The 16,739-nt window shown below is 59.2% G+C and overlaps 1 protein-coding gene across 1 annotated transcript; it reads right to left on the minus strand.

Annotated features, from left to right (window-relative positions):
* Positions 1-5,201: 5,201 nt before the first annotated feature.
* On the minus strand, positions 5,202-16,189 carry ISG20 (interferon stimulated exonuclease gene 20). Its single transcript, XM_059418472.1, has 4 exons — positions 15,985-16,189; positions 15,495-15,746; positions 6,738-6,938; positions 5,202-5,439 (listed from the first exon to the last, which is right to left on the minus strand). The coding sequence occupies exons 2-4, from the start codon at positions 15,720-15,722 to the stop codon at positions 5,353-5,355; spliced, it is 516 nt and encodes a 171-aa protein (XP_059274455.1). The 5' UTR covers positions 15,723-15,746; positions 15,985-16,189; the 3' UTR covers positions 5,202-5,352.
* Between the last annotated feature and the right edge of the window lie 550 nt (positions 16,190-16,739).

Below are 16,739 nucleotides of genomic sequence, written 5' to 3' on the forward strand. Positions count from 1 at the left end.
CTTTCATGGAGCACCTGTCCGCCGTGCCCAGCTCTTGGCATCCTTGACTCTGAGCCTTGCACCGGGCAGGGATTCTATCTGCAGTTCAGGAACCAAAACCTCGGAGGGGTCAGGAGCGCCCTGGACGGGAAGCGAGTGAGCCGCGGCTGCCCTCCAGCCTGCTGCTGGCCAGTCCCTGCCCTTCCCCGGGCGGCGCTGCGGTCCAGGCTCCTGGGATTTCCTCTCTGCGGAAGAGCACCAGCCTCAATATCTTGCTTCCAGCCTTTTCCTGTCCCTTAGAGGGAAGAGGTGAGCTCACATCGGAAGAATTTTTATTTTGAATCTGTGCCTCCTGTCTTTAGACTCCCGCTGGTCCTAGGTGTGGGGATATCTGGCCAGCCAGGCGCTACTTGCTCCCCCTCGGCCCGAGCTCTTCCTTCGGACGGAGGGTCCTGGGTGGGGGTAAGCCAGGAAGGGCTGCTGCAGCCCCTGTTCGAGGACACAGCAGTGGCGGGGGAGGTAGGAGGGATTTGCTGAGCTGGGACTGGCTAGCAGAGTCCCTCTCCCTCTGTCTGAGCCCTCAACCCTGGAGGGCAGAACAGGAAAAATGAGTTGAGGACATCTAGCCCTGAGCAAGGGACTAGCTCCGTGTCCTAAAACCGAGGTCCCAACCAGCATCCCCTGGGCCTTCTCCCCTTGCACCTGGGAACAGAGGCCGACGGGTTTTGCCCTCCAACACACAGCATGTGGCTGGAAATCAGGGTGCTGGAACCAGGCCAACGTTTTTACGTCTCGGCAAAGCTCCTCCAAACCCTCGCTTCCCCCAGCAGGAAAAGCATATGTTCTTTCCATATAGAGGAGAAATTGTTCCACGAGTGAGTAAGCCTCTTGGCGGCAGAATCCGGCCCAGCCCTCAGCACGCCGGGCAGGAAGCGGGCAGCCTTCTTACAGCTATTGGAACCAGCCCGGGCTGGCTCCTGACCCTCCAAGACAGCGGCCCTCAGCACGGGGCCTTTGGTGGGGAGCGGGGCCTGGGTAAGTGCCCGAAGACAGTTAACAGGCCAGGCCAGAGAACCCTTTCCCTGAACAGAAGCACTTTGCTCCAAGCAGGCCGGGCCGGGCTGGGCAGAGGAGGGCTGGAAGGCTGAGGGGCTTCAGGCGGGCAGGAGAGTTCTGCAGTCCCCTCGCTCCTGCGGCAGACAAACAGGCCTCAGTCAGAGGGGACTCGGGTGCACCGAGGGAAGCGGGGGGCCACTCCAAGACTGTCCCCCTCCAAATTCCCCCCGATGCCTCGGGGCTAGGTGGCGACAAGTGACTGCCTCCTTGGTGCCTGTGTACATTCTGCCAGATCCGTGTGAACATACGGGTCTTTCCAAAGCCAGCCCTGGCCGGAGGGGGCCACTCGTTCGCTTGTCCCAGCGGAGTCCTGGTTCCCACGGCACCTCTTCCCCATCTAAGAATCCACTGAGGATGGGGCTGAGGAGAGCGGGCAGAGAAGGGACAGGCAGGCTGGTGGCAGGTGGGCGGCGGAGGGTGGAGGGGGACAGAGGGGCAATGGGAGGGGCTCCGCAGAAGAGGAAACCGTTGAAGAAATGGAGGGCATTAAACCTGGAAAGTCAAAGACTCGGGGTAGAAGTGAGAGAAATGAAAGTGATGTAAAAATGGGTGACAGGTCACGACGTACGAGTGGGGTTGGGTTTATCCCCGGTCGGAGCTTCGGCGGGGCGGGCCCTGCACTTAGAAGGGTTTCGGAGACCGTGAGGTCTCTGTCTTGGGACATACCCAGGCCCCTGGTTGAAGAGTCAGGTGGGAGGTGGACTAGGGCTCAGGTATCAAATTGGTGGCCCGCGGGCCGGACACAGGCCTGAAGCTGTTTCCACGGGGCGGCATTTCTGCACAGCCACAGTCAGCGGAGGCTGAGTGGCACCTGTCCAGCTGGGCAGGCTTTTCCAGCTCTGCACAGCACATCGGGGCTGAGTCACTCCTTTGTTTTCCGCACTGGTCCCTTATGCATTCACGCCTATGGGCGTTGGAAGAGAGGCCCTGCCCAGGCCCTCCCTTCTTCTCTTGGCTCACCCTGTAGGCCCGCCTGGGGCAGGAGGAGGTGGCAGGTCCTTCCCATGGGCTCAGCCATGAGCTGCCCTGCCCCGGCTGGGGTGCCAGATAGAACTTCCACCTGCTGGAAACCCTCATCACTGCCAGCCCCACCTCCACCCTCCTCGAGCTGCCGTTAAACTGGGATCCACCCAGGTCCCCGGGGACTAGGTCTTCTGACCCAGGACAGCAGAGTCCTTCTCCTGGCCTTCCTGCCCTGGAGCAGAGATGGTCCCCCAGGGCATTTCGGGTCCTGGAAGGGAAGAGATAGAAGGGACAAAGTGAGGAAGGTCACCCTCTGACCCCTGGTCCAGGAGGGTGGCCCAGGGGACAATGACAGCAGCGGTGGTTCTGAAGGAAGGTGGGGCAGGGTTGGGGAGGTGGAGGATTGGAAACCAACCGGGGGAGCCAAGTGGGGCCGCCGAAGGGCTCGGGAAGGAGAGAGCAGAAGCCAAGGCGATGCTAAGCCCCGCTGGGCCTTGTCCCCGTGTGCCCGGGGTGGAGCCCGACCTGCTCTTGCCAGGACTGAGGGCTGGAGAGCAGGACGGCATGGCCTCCCAGGGCAAGGAGAGGTCACCTGCACCCTGTATAGGCCGGGCCAGATGGCAGGGCGGTTTCACTTCCCCCGTCCCATCTGCTCCCATGATAGCTATGGGAGTTGGGACGAATATTCCCATTTTACAGAAGAGGAGACTGAGGGGGAAGTTGTGCAAGGCTGAGTCTAGCTCCAGGGAAGGGCGGGGCTCGTGGGCCTTCACCAGCTCTGGGTCGCTGGGAGCCGGGCTGCTGCAGACGACAGACTTCGTCCCAAAGCAGCCACTCAGCAAACATCACCTTCCTGTCCTCTGCGCTTTACAGTCTCATGGAAGGACACCGACACTTGCAGGCCACAGCTCTGGTTGTGCTGGGACCCAGGTGGGTCAGGAGTCCTGAGGCGCAGACCAGAGGCAGGCCTTTATTTTTATTATGATCTGTAGTGCCGGGCACCGTTTGTGGGTCCCCACCCCCACCAGCTGGGGCTGGGCACCCTGCTCGTGGGCTCTGCACCCTCTTCTCTGTCCACCTGATAGGTGGGGCATCAGGTCTCTCAGAGCTGAGACACACAGGCCAAGTCAGCTGGACTCTACGGCTGGTGCTCTCTACTGGCTGTACAGAAGGTGGGGGTCTCACGAGTGGGGCCAGGGCCCATGGCACATGCCCCGGGCCCCAGAGACCTGGCCCTCAGCTCAGTGCCACCTGGGAGGTAGGGTGGGTGCCTCATTGGGGACATCCAAGCACCATAGCTGGAAGCAGGAAGCTGGGTTAGAGACTTCCTTGGGGACCGCCTTTGCTCTGGGAATCCCAGTTCATCCTTCCCTTCAAGGTGGAAAAGACCTTGGCCTGGGTGGCCGAGAGCCGAGAGCCAGGGCTCACCTTCCAGGCCAGTCCCTGCTGCAGGCCCCAGCGGTTTTTAAAGACAGCGCCCCTCACACCTCACGCCTCCTGAGTGTTCCAGGGCTGGTCCCACCTTCCAGGCCCCAGGGACCGACAGATGGCCCAAGGGCGCCACCTGGTGGCCAGTCTCAGCCAGACGGGGCAGCTGCAGAAGGCGGGGTCACAGCCCTGAAAGTCAGGCGCCCGGTGAGCAGTGTAAGGGAGCAAGCTGCCCCTCTCTGCTCTCCCAGACCCGGGAGGGATGGAGGGAGCCCCCCCACCGCCGGGTTCCCAGAGGTCAGTGTGCAAATGGGCGGAGCTGCCATGATAACACCATCTGAGTGAACAGCTCTGAAGTTTGGAGTCGGAGGGGCCTGGATTTGAACCCTTGGGTTCTTAGCCTCACCTCGAGTCCCTCATCTATGTCATGGGGCTATTTAGAGCCTGTTCTTCAGGGTTGTGGACCTCTCTCTGCATGAGCAGGCGGCTGGGGGAGATGGCAGGGGCCACAGCTGGGCCGGCAGTAGGAGCCTACCCTCGTGGTCCTCCGACGATAAGACAGGGGCTCTCAACCATCAGCCGATGCTTCGCTGTGGTTCTAGAAGCACAGTCGAGACCAGCAGCAGTGGGATCAACGGGGAGCTTGTAGGAAATGCAGATTCTGGGCCTCCACCCCAGACCTGCGTTGGCAATTCTGGGGGTGCGGTCCAGCACCCTCCAGGTGAGGCTGATGCTCGGTCCAGTGTGAGAACATTGTGCTTGGGGCCTGGGGTTGCTTAACAAACAACTAGGGTGACTCAACGGATCTAGACATCAGAATCCCCCGTGGAGGGCCTGATCAGTGTCACCTGCTGTCCATCTCCCCCCACCCCCACCCCCCGACAGTTCTGTGTCTAGAGACACCGGGCACAGATTAAAATAACTCTACAGCTGATTCCAGTGAGCAGTCACTGCTCTGCTGTGGACTCTTCTCCCCACGAGCTACGCATGCCCCCTTCCGGGGTTCAGCTCCCTTGGCAGAGCACAGCTGCTCTCCCCCGGGTCTCCTCGATCAGTGAGCATCGGAGACGGTAACCAACCATTACTGAGGTTTGCTAGGTGAGTGTTTAAGCTCTGACAGGCGTGATGCTAGGAGCTTTGTGTGCGACAAGAACCCTATGATTACAATTCCCCCACTTTAGGGGCACCTGGCTGGCTCAGTCAGTGAAGCGTCTGTCAAATACTGTCAAATAAATAAATAAAATCTTTTTTTTTTTTTTAAGAGTTCCCATTTTACAGGTGGAGAAGCTGAGGCACAGAGTTCAGTAACTCACTTTAGCTACTAAGACTCTATCCTAGTTCTGACTTCAAAATCCACTACCTTTGCTTCCTCGTTTTACAAGAGGGGGGGATGACTTGCTGAAGGTCACCACATTCTCCGGACCTTGGCTTCAGAGCAGTGGCACCCATTTCAAGATGGCACAAACAGACCTCTGAGCCAGGAGCCACTGCCTGAGGAAAAGGGAGGCGGAGGCAAGAGTTTAGTTACATGCCACCTCGATTCCTCCAACTGCTTCTTAGACGCACAGGAGTCAAGATTATTTGGGAAACCAATACCCCCAGTCCCCCACCCCACCCCCATTCCAGCTCGGTCTTGACCGTCCTCTAAGCGACCTGCAGACTGGGGCCCATCACCCTTCCCCAGTTCAGAGAAAGGCTAGAGGAGTGTCCAATGATGGAGTAGAAAAAATGTAGAGCTATTTTATTACTAAAGATGCATTTTCCAAAAGCAACGAGGTTGCTGTCTTGAAGAGACGACCACATTGGGGACGTTCCGACGGAAAGGACCGAACAGATCCCCAGCCCCTCTCGCCAAGCAGGCAGCCATCAGCGGGCTCGAAGCCGCTGGGAGAGCTTGTAGAGCTCCATCGCGGCCCTGGCGTCCTCCACCGAGCTGTGTCCGGCGCGGTTGCTCTGTAAACACAGGCGCAGGGGGAGGGCTCCGGTGGGGCTGAATCCCTGGTTCCCGGGCACCAAGTTGGGTCCATGAGCGCGTCTCCCCAGGCTTCTGACGCCCCTGGACTCAGCAGGTGGCTGGAGCAGGCCTGGCCTCAGCTGTCAGCCCCGGAGCTGGGGCCCTAGGCCCAGGCATGGCCAAGCACAACTTCCAGCCTCCGGAGAGCCGGGCTGTGCCCTCGGGGTGGGGGTGAGGGGCACACTTGCTGTCCGACACATAGGGAGCCCCACCGCACGGGCCCATATTAAAACAATAGGTCAGAACGAGGTTTTTAAAGCGCCGCCTCCATGAATGCACGTGATGACCATTCTGTCCCTGGTCCCACGGGCCACAAGGCTAGTGGAGGGGTACAAATTCAAGCCCCTTCCCGGCGACCTACACAATTCCCAGTCACCCGGCCAAGTGGTGCCTCCTCCCTCAGGCTGGAGCTCACCCTTCAGACTCGTGCACACCTGCCCTCCTCCCCGCCCAGGCACCCTTCACCCCTTCAGGCTAATGGGCCACTCTCCCTCCCACCAAGGGTTGCTCAAGCATGGGGCGGGCCCAGCCCTGCTCAGCCGCACGTCTCCAGCACCCCATCCAGCCCAGCCCAGAGTAGGGGCTGGTAAGTATCTGCTGGCCAGGGAAAGCCCCACATGCAGCTGCGACTGCTAGTGTGCGGCCCACCTCCGTAATCTCGCGAGAACCAACACCTGGACGCCTTCGCCCGGGGCTTGCTGGAGGTGACAGATGCTGAGGGGTGGGGGCCCTGGGAGCAGTAGCAGCCATGCCTGAGGGGAGCTTTCTGGACTCCCCCCTTCCTGGGTAAATCTGAGGTCTGTGGGATTTCCCAGAGGCCCACGCTGGGGTTAAACTTCGGTTATCCACGCAGTACCTGGCTTGAGGTTGAAAGCACCCAAACAAAACCTGCATGGGATGCCTTCCCTTCCCTGCCTGTCATCCCCGCTCTCCCGGAGCGTCCTGGGGTCAGCTCTGGAGTAGAGCTCCCACACTCTGGTGCTTGTCTGGGGCCAGGGGCTGGGGATGCCCGGAGCCAGCACTGCTTTCTTGCTGGCGAGCCCACGGTCTCTTAGGACTTGGGGAAGGACTTGCTGGGGCGGGGGGGGGGGGGGGCAGAGCATCTTTGGGGCCAAATGTGGGGATTCTGGAGCCCCTGGGGGCAGTGAGAGCCTTGTGGGAGGAGGAAGCCTCTGAAGCTCGGAAAAGCGGAAAGGCTGGTGGCGGGGTGGGCGGGGAGAAGGGGGGGGCGTCTCACCTGAATGCGCCGGTGGAGGAGAACCTCGCTGAGCAGCCGGAGGGAGGCCTGCCTCTGGGACAGCAGGTTGGCCTGCCGCAGCAGCACCTGGTCAGTGGACGTGTCGTGGACAGAGTAGTTGACCATGTCCTCCTTCAGCGCCTGGAAGTCGTGCTTCAGGTCGTGGCCCACCACCAATTTGCCTCTCAGGATCTGCAGGATCTGGCCCGGAGGACACACCGCCCACGCCTCACGCAGGGTCCTCCGCGCGGGCCTGAGGCCACCCGCAGGGAGCAGCCCCCCACCCCTCAACTTGCTGTGGGACTTTGAGCCCATTGTCCCCCCCTCTCTGGGCTTCCAACCTGTCGTCTACAAAATGGGGAGACTGGACGGGCCCCTCCTCACGCTCCGTGGTTGCGGTCAGTGCCAAAGGGGAGTACCCGACTCCTTCAGTGGCTTCTATGGAGAAGAGCAGTGGCCGCGGCTGAGCGTGTCCCACGGGCCGGGCTGAGTACGTCACACATGTTAGGTCGTCTAATCCTTTCAATAACCCTCACTCAGGCAGGCAGCATAGTGACCCCGCAAAGATGCGGATGCCTTGCCCCGCAGAGGGGAGTTAAAGTTGCAGACGGGCTTCAGGTAGAAGACGACCTCCCAGGAAGGGCGATCGCCTGCACGGCCCACGGGGGCCCCACATCATCGCGAGGGCCCTCAGATGTGGGGGGGTCAGTGATTTGCCCTGAGGGCCTGACAGGCAGCTGCTGGCCTGGGGGTGAGAGGCAGGGGCCAGGTGTCAAGGACACGCGGCTTCTAGAAGCTGGAAAAGGCAAGGAGACGCACCCTCCTGCGGAGCTTCCAGAAAGGAGCGCAGCCCCGCCCACCCCTCGATTTCAGCCATTGGGACCCGTGCCAGACTCCCGACCTGTGGAACGGAGAGCCGACACGTCCGTGGTACCTCAAACCACACGGCTTATGGTTTCCTTACAGCAGAACCGTAAGAAGCTAACAGAGCTGGGAGAGAGGCCTGTCCTTGATGGACGTTTTGCAGAGGAGAAAAACTGAAGCCTGGAGAAAGGGAAATAATTTGCCCCCCGGGTTCCTCTGTGGATTTTAAGCAAGTTTGCAGGTCCCTTGTCGCATCCGCTCTCCAAAGGTGGAGTTCAGTCGCCCTCCCTTCAAATGAATACAGGCCCGGCTATGTGACTTCTGACTTCTCAGGGGCCAGTCCCTCAGCAGCCCCAAGCTACCCCGAAGCCACCTGCCGGAGAGAGCACAGGGAGGCGGAGAGCCGAGCCCGAGGTGCCCCAGCAGGTGAGCTGGCAAAGCTCCCGATGATTCCGGCTCCAGGCCTGTGGAACACCTGAGCCCACAGGCCAAGCCCGGTCCAGATTGCAGACGTGTGAGCACAGTAAATATTGACCTTCTGTGAACCACCATGTTTGGAGGTGATTTGCTAAGCACCATTAGGTAACTGGGACAGTCACACAGCCAGCGACTTAGTGGCAGAGTGAGCCTTCAAAGCCACACTCAGAGCAGGCCAGCTCCAGGCCTCTGCCAGCCACGCAGTCGAGCTTTGGGGGAACAACCTGAGGCACCCACATAGGTGCCTCCATCCTGACTCTGTTCCCGTGGTGGCCCCGTGGACAGCCTCCTACCTCAGGCCCCATGGGCCGGTCCCCTTTCTTTACTGTGGCTGTCATCAGGATTTGAGGGGGACCTTGGCGAAACCATATCAGGCCCTCACTGGAGGGGCAGCTTAGGGCTCAGGCCCCTCTTTGGTCAGCTCTTCAGTAGCTTCTGTCCCGTCTTCTGGCTAACACCCTCCCGTGCCCTGCTTCTGCTTCTAGTGGCTTCCTGGGACATCACATGGGCATTACGTGCCCTCCCTTGGCCACCACAGGATTGCTGCGGCCAGTCCACAGGAGGGGAAGCCAAGGCTCGGACACCTGAGGCAACCTGTCTGTGGGGTCTGTCCATCTGTCATCAGTGGGCAGTGTCACCAGCCCACCCATCACCGCGTCCCCCATTCCCGTGGTTTGTCAGCTGTCGGGCCACCGCTGGACAGAGCCCGCAGTCAGCCTGGGGACTGGGGAGGGTCGCTGGAGGAACGGAGCTGGGCTGGACGGGGGGGACACCACGATGGGCTAAGGCATCCCCCGGGGAAGCACCGGACATCTGGGATTCGGAGTGCCACTGCTGCTGACCCAGGACTCACGTGAGCGCTGAGGGCACACGACCTCAGCAGCAGCTGAGTCCTGTGTGTGGAGGAAAGCGCAGGGCTGCACTGGGCAGCCGGGGGTCACACACCCTTTCTCACAGACATCCTTTAACATTCCTCAACAATGTGGCCTCTTTGCCCCCAGTGAGGAGCTGGCTCGGGCCCAGTTCACAGAGCCCTGAGGGACCCTCTGCCATCCCAGAAACTGCATCCACAGGTCCCAGGAGCCAAGAGGACCAAGTCACTGGGACTTGGTGGCTTCCTGGGAACTTAGTCACTTCTGGAACCCGAGGGTCCGGAGGCAGGGAACTCACGACAAGACAATATACAAGGAGAGGACAAGCAGTAGCAAGAGGAAACCAGGGAAAGAGAAGAATGTCTTTGGCAGGAAGATGCCAGCGACTTCTCAGGGCGAGGATACTGGGCCCCGGGCAGGGAGAGACAGCGGGTCCTCGCTGTGTGCTCTCAGGTCAAAGACCATATGTGGGCTTCGGTTCCCCAGGGGGAAGGTGAAGGCAGGGAGAGGTGAGGCTCCGGCGACTTCCTGAGGCAGAGCTGGGGAGGGAGGTGGGGGGCCTGCCAGAGCCTGGGCACGGGAAGGTGCCAGCTGGGGGACCCTCAGGGCTGTGGGACCTGCCTTGAGTCAGCGTCAGGAGGCAGGTCTGTCGGACACGGGGGCAGAGCCTCAGATTCCTGGAGAGCCGAGTGGGGAGGAGGAAGGACACATTCACCCATCTGCTCTCGTCAGCGGCCCTGGGACAGGGACTCTCCTCACCTCAGCCGGGCACCACCTCTCAGCTCAAGGAGTTCAATTTCCCTGCCACAGAGGAGGGGACTGGGGGCCAGAGACATGGGACGGTGTGCCCAGGGGACACAGCTGGTGAGTTGAGAGCTGCAGTGAGGTGTCTGGAGCTGCCTGACCCCATCCCTGTCATTAAAGTTGTCCTTGTCACCACCTGCTGGAACCTAGCTCAGCAGCAGGAATGTCGGAGGGCGTGGAGGGGGATGCTGTGCCCATGTCGGCTCTCAGCGAGGACTTTCTGAAGCAGAAACAGGCCTCTGTGAGGCTCGAGTCATCATACCACCTTCCTGACGGGGAAAGCGGGGCACAGGGTGGCCTGTGCCTGTGTCCCATGGCGGGGAGTAATGGCCAGGGACGCCACTGCATTCCCACTCTCGCTCCAAGTATTTCCCAGAGGTGCCTGATCAGAGAAAGATCACCTGGGACCTTTGTTAAAAACCCACAGGGCCAGGCCCTCCTGTCACCTTCTGGAATGGCCCTGGTCCCCTCCTTCACCCAGTCCCCTGCCTGGCTCTGCAGGTGCACCCACCCCAGCTTGTGCCCGCATCCCGCAAGGCTGCTTCTGTTGGGGGAAGCCTGGATGGTGAAGCCATCCTCCTCCATCTGGCCGGGCCCCAGGGACACCGGCCCGGTGGCAGGGCCCCAACAGGGCACTTGGCCCAAGCACGGGTGGCCTTGGCAGCAGCTGAGAAACAGCTGTAGAAAGCCTCCCTTCTGCTGCTTTTCCCTCCTAAACCCAGAGGCTTCATGGGATTCAGCTGGTTTGTCTGCCAACTAAAAATGAAATTATCCCTCCCCAATCCTGATCATGGGTAGATGCTACTCAGTGGACTGGGTAAACATTAAGAAAGCATTAACTTACAAAAATACACTACAGGTGATTAAAAATTACAATGAAAAGAAAAAACAGCATTCATTAGCCCACCAGGTGAGAGGTCAGAACCTGAACCCCGAATTGTATCACAGCTTTGCTGTGTGTCCTTAAGTAAGTTGCTGCCCCTCTCTGGACCTGTCTCCTCCTGGGCTGACAGCCTGATCTGTGGGGCTCTATAGACCAGCTGTTCAACTTGGGCACTCTTGGTGCTTCTTTGGTGTGTGTGTGTCTGGGGGGAGGGGCTGTCCTGCGCATTATAGGATGGTTTAGCCCCATCTCAGTCCTCTCCCCACCGGATGTCAGTAGCAGGCCCCCTGCCCCATTTATGACAACCGGAAATGTCTCCAGATACTGCTAAACATCCCTGGCGGGGGTGGGGGGGCAAAATCACTCCACACTGGGAACTGCTGCTCTAGATGATGGTCAGACCTAGAGGTTTCAGAAGATGCCAGGCAGTAACTTCCCACTATGAAAGTAATCAAACCACATTACAAAACAATCAAAACAAAGAAGGGAGTGGTGGGATCCCACGCACATTCTCAGGGGCCTGTGGCAGGAACCTTCCTGGGTGCACTGGGTGGGGTTTCCGGCTCCCCAGAGCACTGCTGGCCACCACGGGCTGGTCTATGGCTCACGGCGAGCCGGGCCCACTCGCCGCTCCCGTCGGAGGAAGAGACAGGTTGGTGAGCAACGTTTGTAAGTTGTCTGCATGAAACCAAGGCCTGGCGAGCCCTAGGCTCACCTGAGAGGTGTCCCCCAGCCCTGGGGCGTCCGATAGATGGCTGATAGGCTTCTCCCCTTTGGGAGCCCCCAACCCAGCATATCTTGGGACCCGTGAGCCCGGTCTCTGACTTTGGGATTAGCACATGGGGGCGACAGAGTGGGATCGAGCTGCCTCTGTGTCCTTGTTTGTGGCAACAAAGGACAGCTGTTGCCTTGTACCACATCTTCACGCACAGGCGGTGCCTGACCCTGTCCCTCACATTTGCCGGCCACCTAGCTTTCAGATGACACATTGATACACGTTCATGATGGGATCTGAATATCCCAGCGCAAATTCTGGAGCCAGGATTTGGGTCTCCGCTCTACGCCTTTGTTGGAGCGCCTGCACAGCCTTGCGCCCCAGTTTGCTCATCTGTAAAATGGGGCAGCAATGCCGGTTAGCCACTTCGCAGGGCTACTGTGGGGAGCAAAGGCAGGGGTGCATGGCAAGCGCTTAGAACAGAGCCAGAACACGATGCTGGATACACCTGTCCTGCTTCACCCCCTCCCCGTGGCCCAGACACTCCTACCGAAGGGCGCAGAGAAGTTTAGCAACAAACCAGAGGACACACATCCACGTCCATGCACGTCTAACGACCGTGTGCTTGCCCTCTAGCCCCCGGCTGGGTGTGAATCGCTGCTTCTTGGCAGCCAAAGCTGGCATGAGGGCGGAGGCAACTTTGTGCCACACAGCTACCGGAACACCTGTATTTTATGAAAATCAATTCAACTCCGATCACACAAACATCTGTGCACAAAGCACACCACCCAGTCTGGAGGCAGAGTAAACAGCAGCGGCGTGGAACTAGGCAGATCAGGTGTGCGGACAGGCAAGCTTTAAAGTACGGGGCCACAGCAAGAGAACTAGAGGCCCCACGTGGGGAGGTGGTGATGATGGGCAGGGTGGGCGGGGGGGGGGGGGGAGGGCCGGCCAGCAGGGGGGCGGGGGCCGGGGAGAGTACGGGTGTGGCTGGATAGAGACTGAGTCATGAAAGCAGGCAGGAAAAGCAGGTTGGTAGGGTGCGGAGGTCCACGAATATTGTGCTGAGGGACATTGGGCAATGGGGAGCCATGGGGGGTGTTTGAACAGTGGTATGGGGAAGCTGTGATCTGAGCCAGGCCTGGGGAAGTTCCTCTGGCACAGCTTACCTGCCGTTCAGGCAGAAAATGAGAGCCAGAATCTAAGACCACAGTGCTCAAGGGAAGTCAGAAAGGGGACTCAGACCGATCATCTGGGTGTCTGCCCTTCCCCCCACCACGGGCACAGTTAGTGACCATCACTGTGGGCCCGGCACTGCGTTCTGGGCTACAGGCTATGGCACTCCATCCAAACTCCAAGGGCCAGGGAAGAGACATCAGCAGCCACTGATGAACAAACAGGTTCAGAAAGTTCGAGAACTTGCCAAAGGTCACACAAGCCGGTGAATGACGGAACAGGAAATAGAAACCTCAGATGTGGTTCAAAGGTCTACCTGGTCTATAGATTCTTGGCTCCCTCTCTGAACGACTGCTCAGTGGGCAGTCCCTGGGCAGGGTTCCGAGCTACACACAGGAAGCCTGGGGCCTAGCACAATCTGCAAATGAGATTCCAAGCATTCTGCCCCAAATCTGGGTGGGGACCAAAGGCTTGCAGGGACTTGGCTGTGTGTCCAGGCCTAGGGGATGCGAGCAGGATTTCCCTGCTGCCTCCTCTCCTGCTGTCCCCTGCTCTGGGCTCTCCTGTCCTTTTTGCTGCTCTACCAGCGAGAGGGTGGGGGGCTGGACGGGGAGGAAGGATGGGGATCTTTAGTCCACCTGGCCTCTCAATGGGGATCTGAGTGTGGGGAGCTCTTGCCATGACCCTGGGCTCCCCCGACCCCTGAACAACCAACCCACCTCTTCCTTATGCTGCCCTCCCCTGTTTGGTGACTCCCTTTTGGCTTCCTCCAACCTGACAGTTTTTTCTTCCCAGTCCTAAGTCTGCTGATGCCTCCCCAGGGGCTCTGACTCATCCCCAGTGACATCTCTTTCCTCACTACCATCTATCCGCCACAGCAGCCCCCACTCTAGTCTTCTCAAAACTTGGGTTTGATCCTGCCATGCTCTTGCTCAAGAATCTTCCATGGCTCTCTGTGGCCCATTGGGTTGCAGACACAGGCTTCTCCCATCTCTCGAGAATACCACCAGCCTCACGGAGTCTTTCCAGAACTGCGCTGATGACTCAGGGCTCCCTGGCCTCCTCTTAGTACCTAGACGACCAGTGCTGTCTGGTAGACTTATAACGTGAGCCACATGTGTAATTTTAAATCACCTAATCGCCATATTTAAAACAGTAAAAATAGGGGAAGTTAGTTTTCATGTTTCGTTGAACCTAAGATTCCAAAATACTATCATTTTAACATGCCAGTGATGTAAAAAACGACTGAGGTGTTTTATGAATTTTTTAACACAAGTCTTTGCAGTCCCGTGTGCATTTTACATTGATAGCACATCACGGTTTAGACCAGTCATTTTGGGGAGCTCACAGCCACATGTGGCTCGGCGGTCCCGTTGGACACACAGCTTTAGAGGTCTGGGCCTGAGCTCCGAGTCCTGACCACCTTCTGTTACGTGAACCTTTGCGGATGACTTAGTGCTATGGGTTGAATTGTGTGTCCCCCACCCTGATTCATGTTGAAATCCTAGCCCCCAGGACCTCAAAATGTGACTTATCTGGAAATCGGGTCATTGCAGATGTAACTAGCAGAGACCCTCAGGGCCCTAATACAACAGGACGCCTGTCCTCATACAGGAGCCCCAGGGGCACAAAGCACGCACACAAGGAGAACACCACGCAAACCTGAAGGCAGAGACGGGGTGATGGCTCTGTAAGCCAGGCCACAGCCAGGCTGGCCAGCCGACCCCAGATGTTGGGAGAGAGACGCGGCACCGATCCTCCCGCACCACAGAAGGAAGCGAGCCTGCCCACGCCCCAGCCTCCATGACAGTGGGAGGATGAATTTCTGCTGTTTGAGCCCCCAGTCCGCAGCAAGTCGCTACAGTGGCCCCAGCAAACCAATACACTTAGTTCCAGCGGGCCTCAGTTTCTGCATCTCTAACTTGGGGATAACAGACGATCGATGGTAACAGCTAACATTTCTCGAGTCCTTACACAGGCGCTCTGGGCGCTCTCAGTCCTCACGATAATCCTATGAAATTGTAATTCTTATACCCAGTTTCTGTTCCAGGTGTGGGCAACTGGGTACACAGAGCGGCTGCCCCAGTAACTTCCCCGAGGTAACTCAGCTCCTAAGTCAGCAGCCAGGATTCAAGACTGGCCCTGCTGTATCTTGAGTTTACAGCCCCCGAGAACCCTTCCGGCGGCTGTCCCGTGAGGTGGGAGGGAGCTCCGGCCTGCCAGTGAGCAGGAAACAGGAACTATTACTGCTTACGTTTTGTTTCTCTCTAGCGCCCGGAGCCTGGGGTGCGGTGTGTGCACCTAGGACAGACCTCGTTCCTCTCTGTTCCTCAGGGACTGCCCCCCACCAAGCCCCAGCGGCCTAGAGACTCATGAATTTACGTGCCCTTGTAACCTTCCGAGTATTGACGAAAGCTGGTGCAAGAGAGGTTGAGTTTCCTTTCCCTCTAGTGATTCAGCGAAACGGAAACAGAAACAGAAACTGGGACCTAAACAAGTTATCACAACTAGGTGAACCGGGAGGGTGGGAAATGTCGGGACCACATACTGTCCTCGAGCTGAGGGAAGGCCTACCATGGGGTTGGGCTCAAGCTCTCCCCTCGGTCCAGGGGCTCCAGGCCTGTTCTCCAGCTCTGGGAGCTCCCTACCGAGAGGCTGACCAGGGGCAGCCGGGGTAGAGAAAAGAACCCCACCAGGGGGAACCTCAGGTGGGACCAGGTGCCCCCATCACAGGGCCAGCAGGGTGGATCGGATGCCCTGAAGGCCGCTCCCAGATGTGAGTCTAAGGCTGAGGTCAGGAGGTCTTCACAGGGATGCCCCAGAGCTCCCTCACACAGAGGTGGGGGAACCTGCCACATCTGGGGTCACAGGTCGCAGACCTGGCACCCGGAGAAGGTACCCGAGAAGTGTGCACATGGGTGTGTGTGTGGGAGTCCGGCCTGGCCCGCGGACAGCTCTCTACTCACCTCTTGCTTGGCCACGGCGAATGGCGTGGCCGCCTCCATGTTCCGAGGTGTGATCCCGCTGAACCTCGTCCTGTAATCCATGATCTCCCCCTCAGGCCGGATGAACTTGTCGTAGAGCACCGTGCCATTGATGTCCACGAGGCTGCAGCGAGCCAAGCCGCTCCCCTGGCCATGCCCCAGCCCCACCATCTCGCAGTCGATGGCCACCACCGCAGTGCTCCTCGCCATGTTTCAGCAGGACCCTCAGACGTGCTGGGGAGGCGAGGCGGGTGGGGGGCAACAACTCAACATGAGGACACCGTGGCCCCAGGTGTCCTCAGCCACCACCCTGCCAGCCTGTGCCCTCTGCCCTGTTTGTACGAACACCACCCAGCAAAAGGCAAAGGGGGCCTCTTGCCACCCCGCCCGGCTTCCGGAGCCCAGCAGTCCTGGGGTCCTCGGGGATGGGCAGGCCAACCGCTCCCCCACTCCCGCCCCGGCTCCCACTCACCTGCCCGCCTCCGCTGCCCTCAACTCACGTCTGCCTCTCTGGTGCCACTTCTGCGCTACTACAGTCCCTCCGAGCTGTGAGTCATCTCTGACTTCACACCGGGAATCCCGACCCTGTTTCAGTTTCTGGTTTTTATCAGGCGAAGTCAGGGGCCGGAGGCCGGGCACGTGGGCCGGGCTGCTCCAGCCTCCCTGTCCTCACAGGTCACCTTTGCCCCTGCCCGCACCCCCCCACACACCCAGGTGCACGGAGCCCTCCTCTTCTCAAACGATGGGTGATGAGAAGCCAGCGCCTTGCCACACCTTTTCTCCGTTTCTCACCTTCGGTCTGTCCAGAGAATAAACATCCCCAGGATCGGGGACCACAGAATGTCCCACAACTTCCGGGGCCACGACCAACCTGATACTTAGAGACGTCTCTAAGGGGAGCTGGGGGACCTGGCTCTTGGGACATTGCGGCTATCAACAGGGAGGGCATGAAAAGGCTGGGTGCAAGTGGGGCCGGCCTACCCTCCCCCCCACCCAGGAAAGGCGAGCTGGGAGGGAGCCCCTAGAGTCACCAGTGCCTCAGGGGTATTTCAGAACCTGCCATCTGTCTGCCCTTAATGGGCTCTGCCTTTAGCTGGGCTGACACTGTTTGAGGACAAGGAAAAGAGCCTGAATAGAGCCCCAGCCAGCCTGGCCACACTTCCAGGGGTTACACTCCCTCCCAGGCTAGAACCCTGGCCTCTTACAACCATGCCTGACAACACACAG

The sequence above is a fragment of the Mustela nigripes genome, chromosome 13 (genome assembly GCF_022355385.1).
Source record: "Mustela nigripes isolate SB6536 chromosome 13, MUSNIG.SB6536, whole genome shotgun sequence".
In the NCBI taxonomy this organism is placed as follows: domain Eukaryota; kingdom Metazoa; phylum Chordata; class Mammalia; order Carnivora; family Mustelidae; genus Mustela; species Mustela nigripes.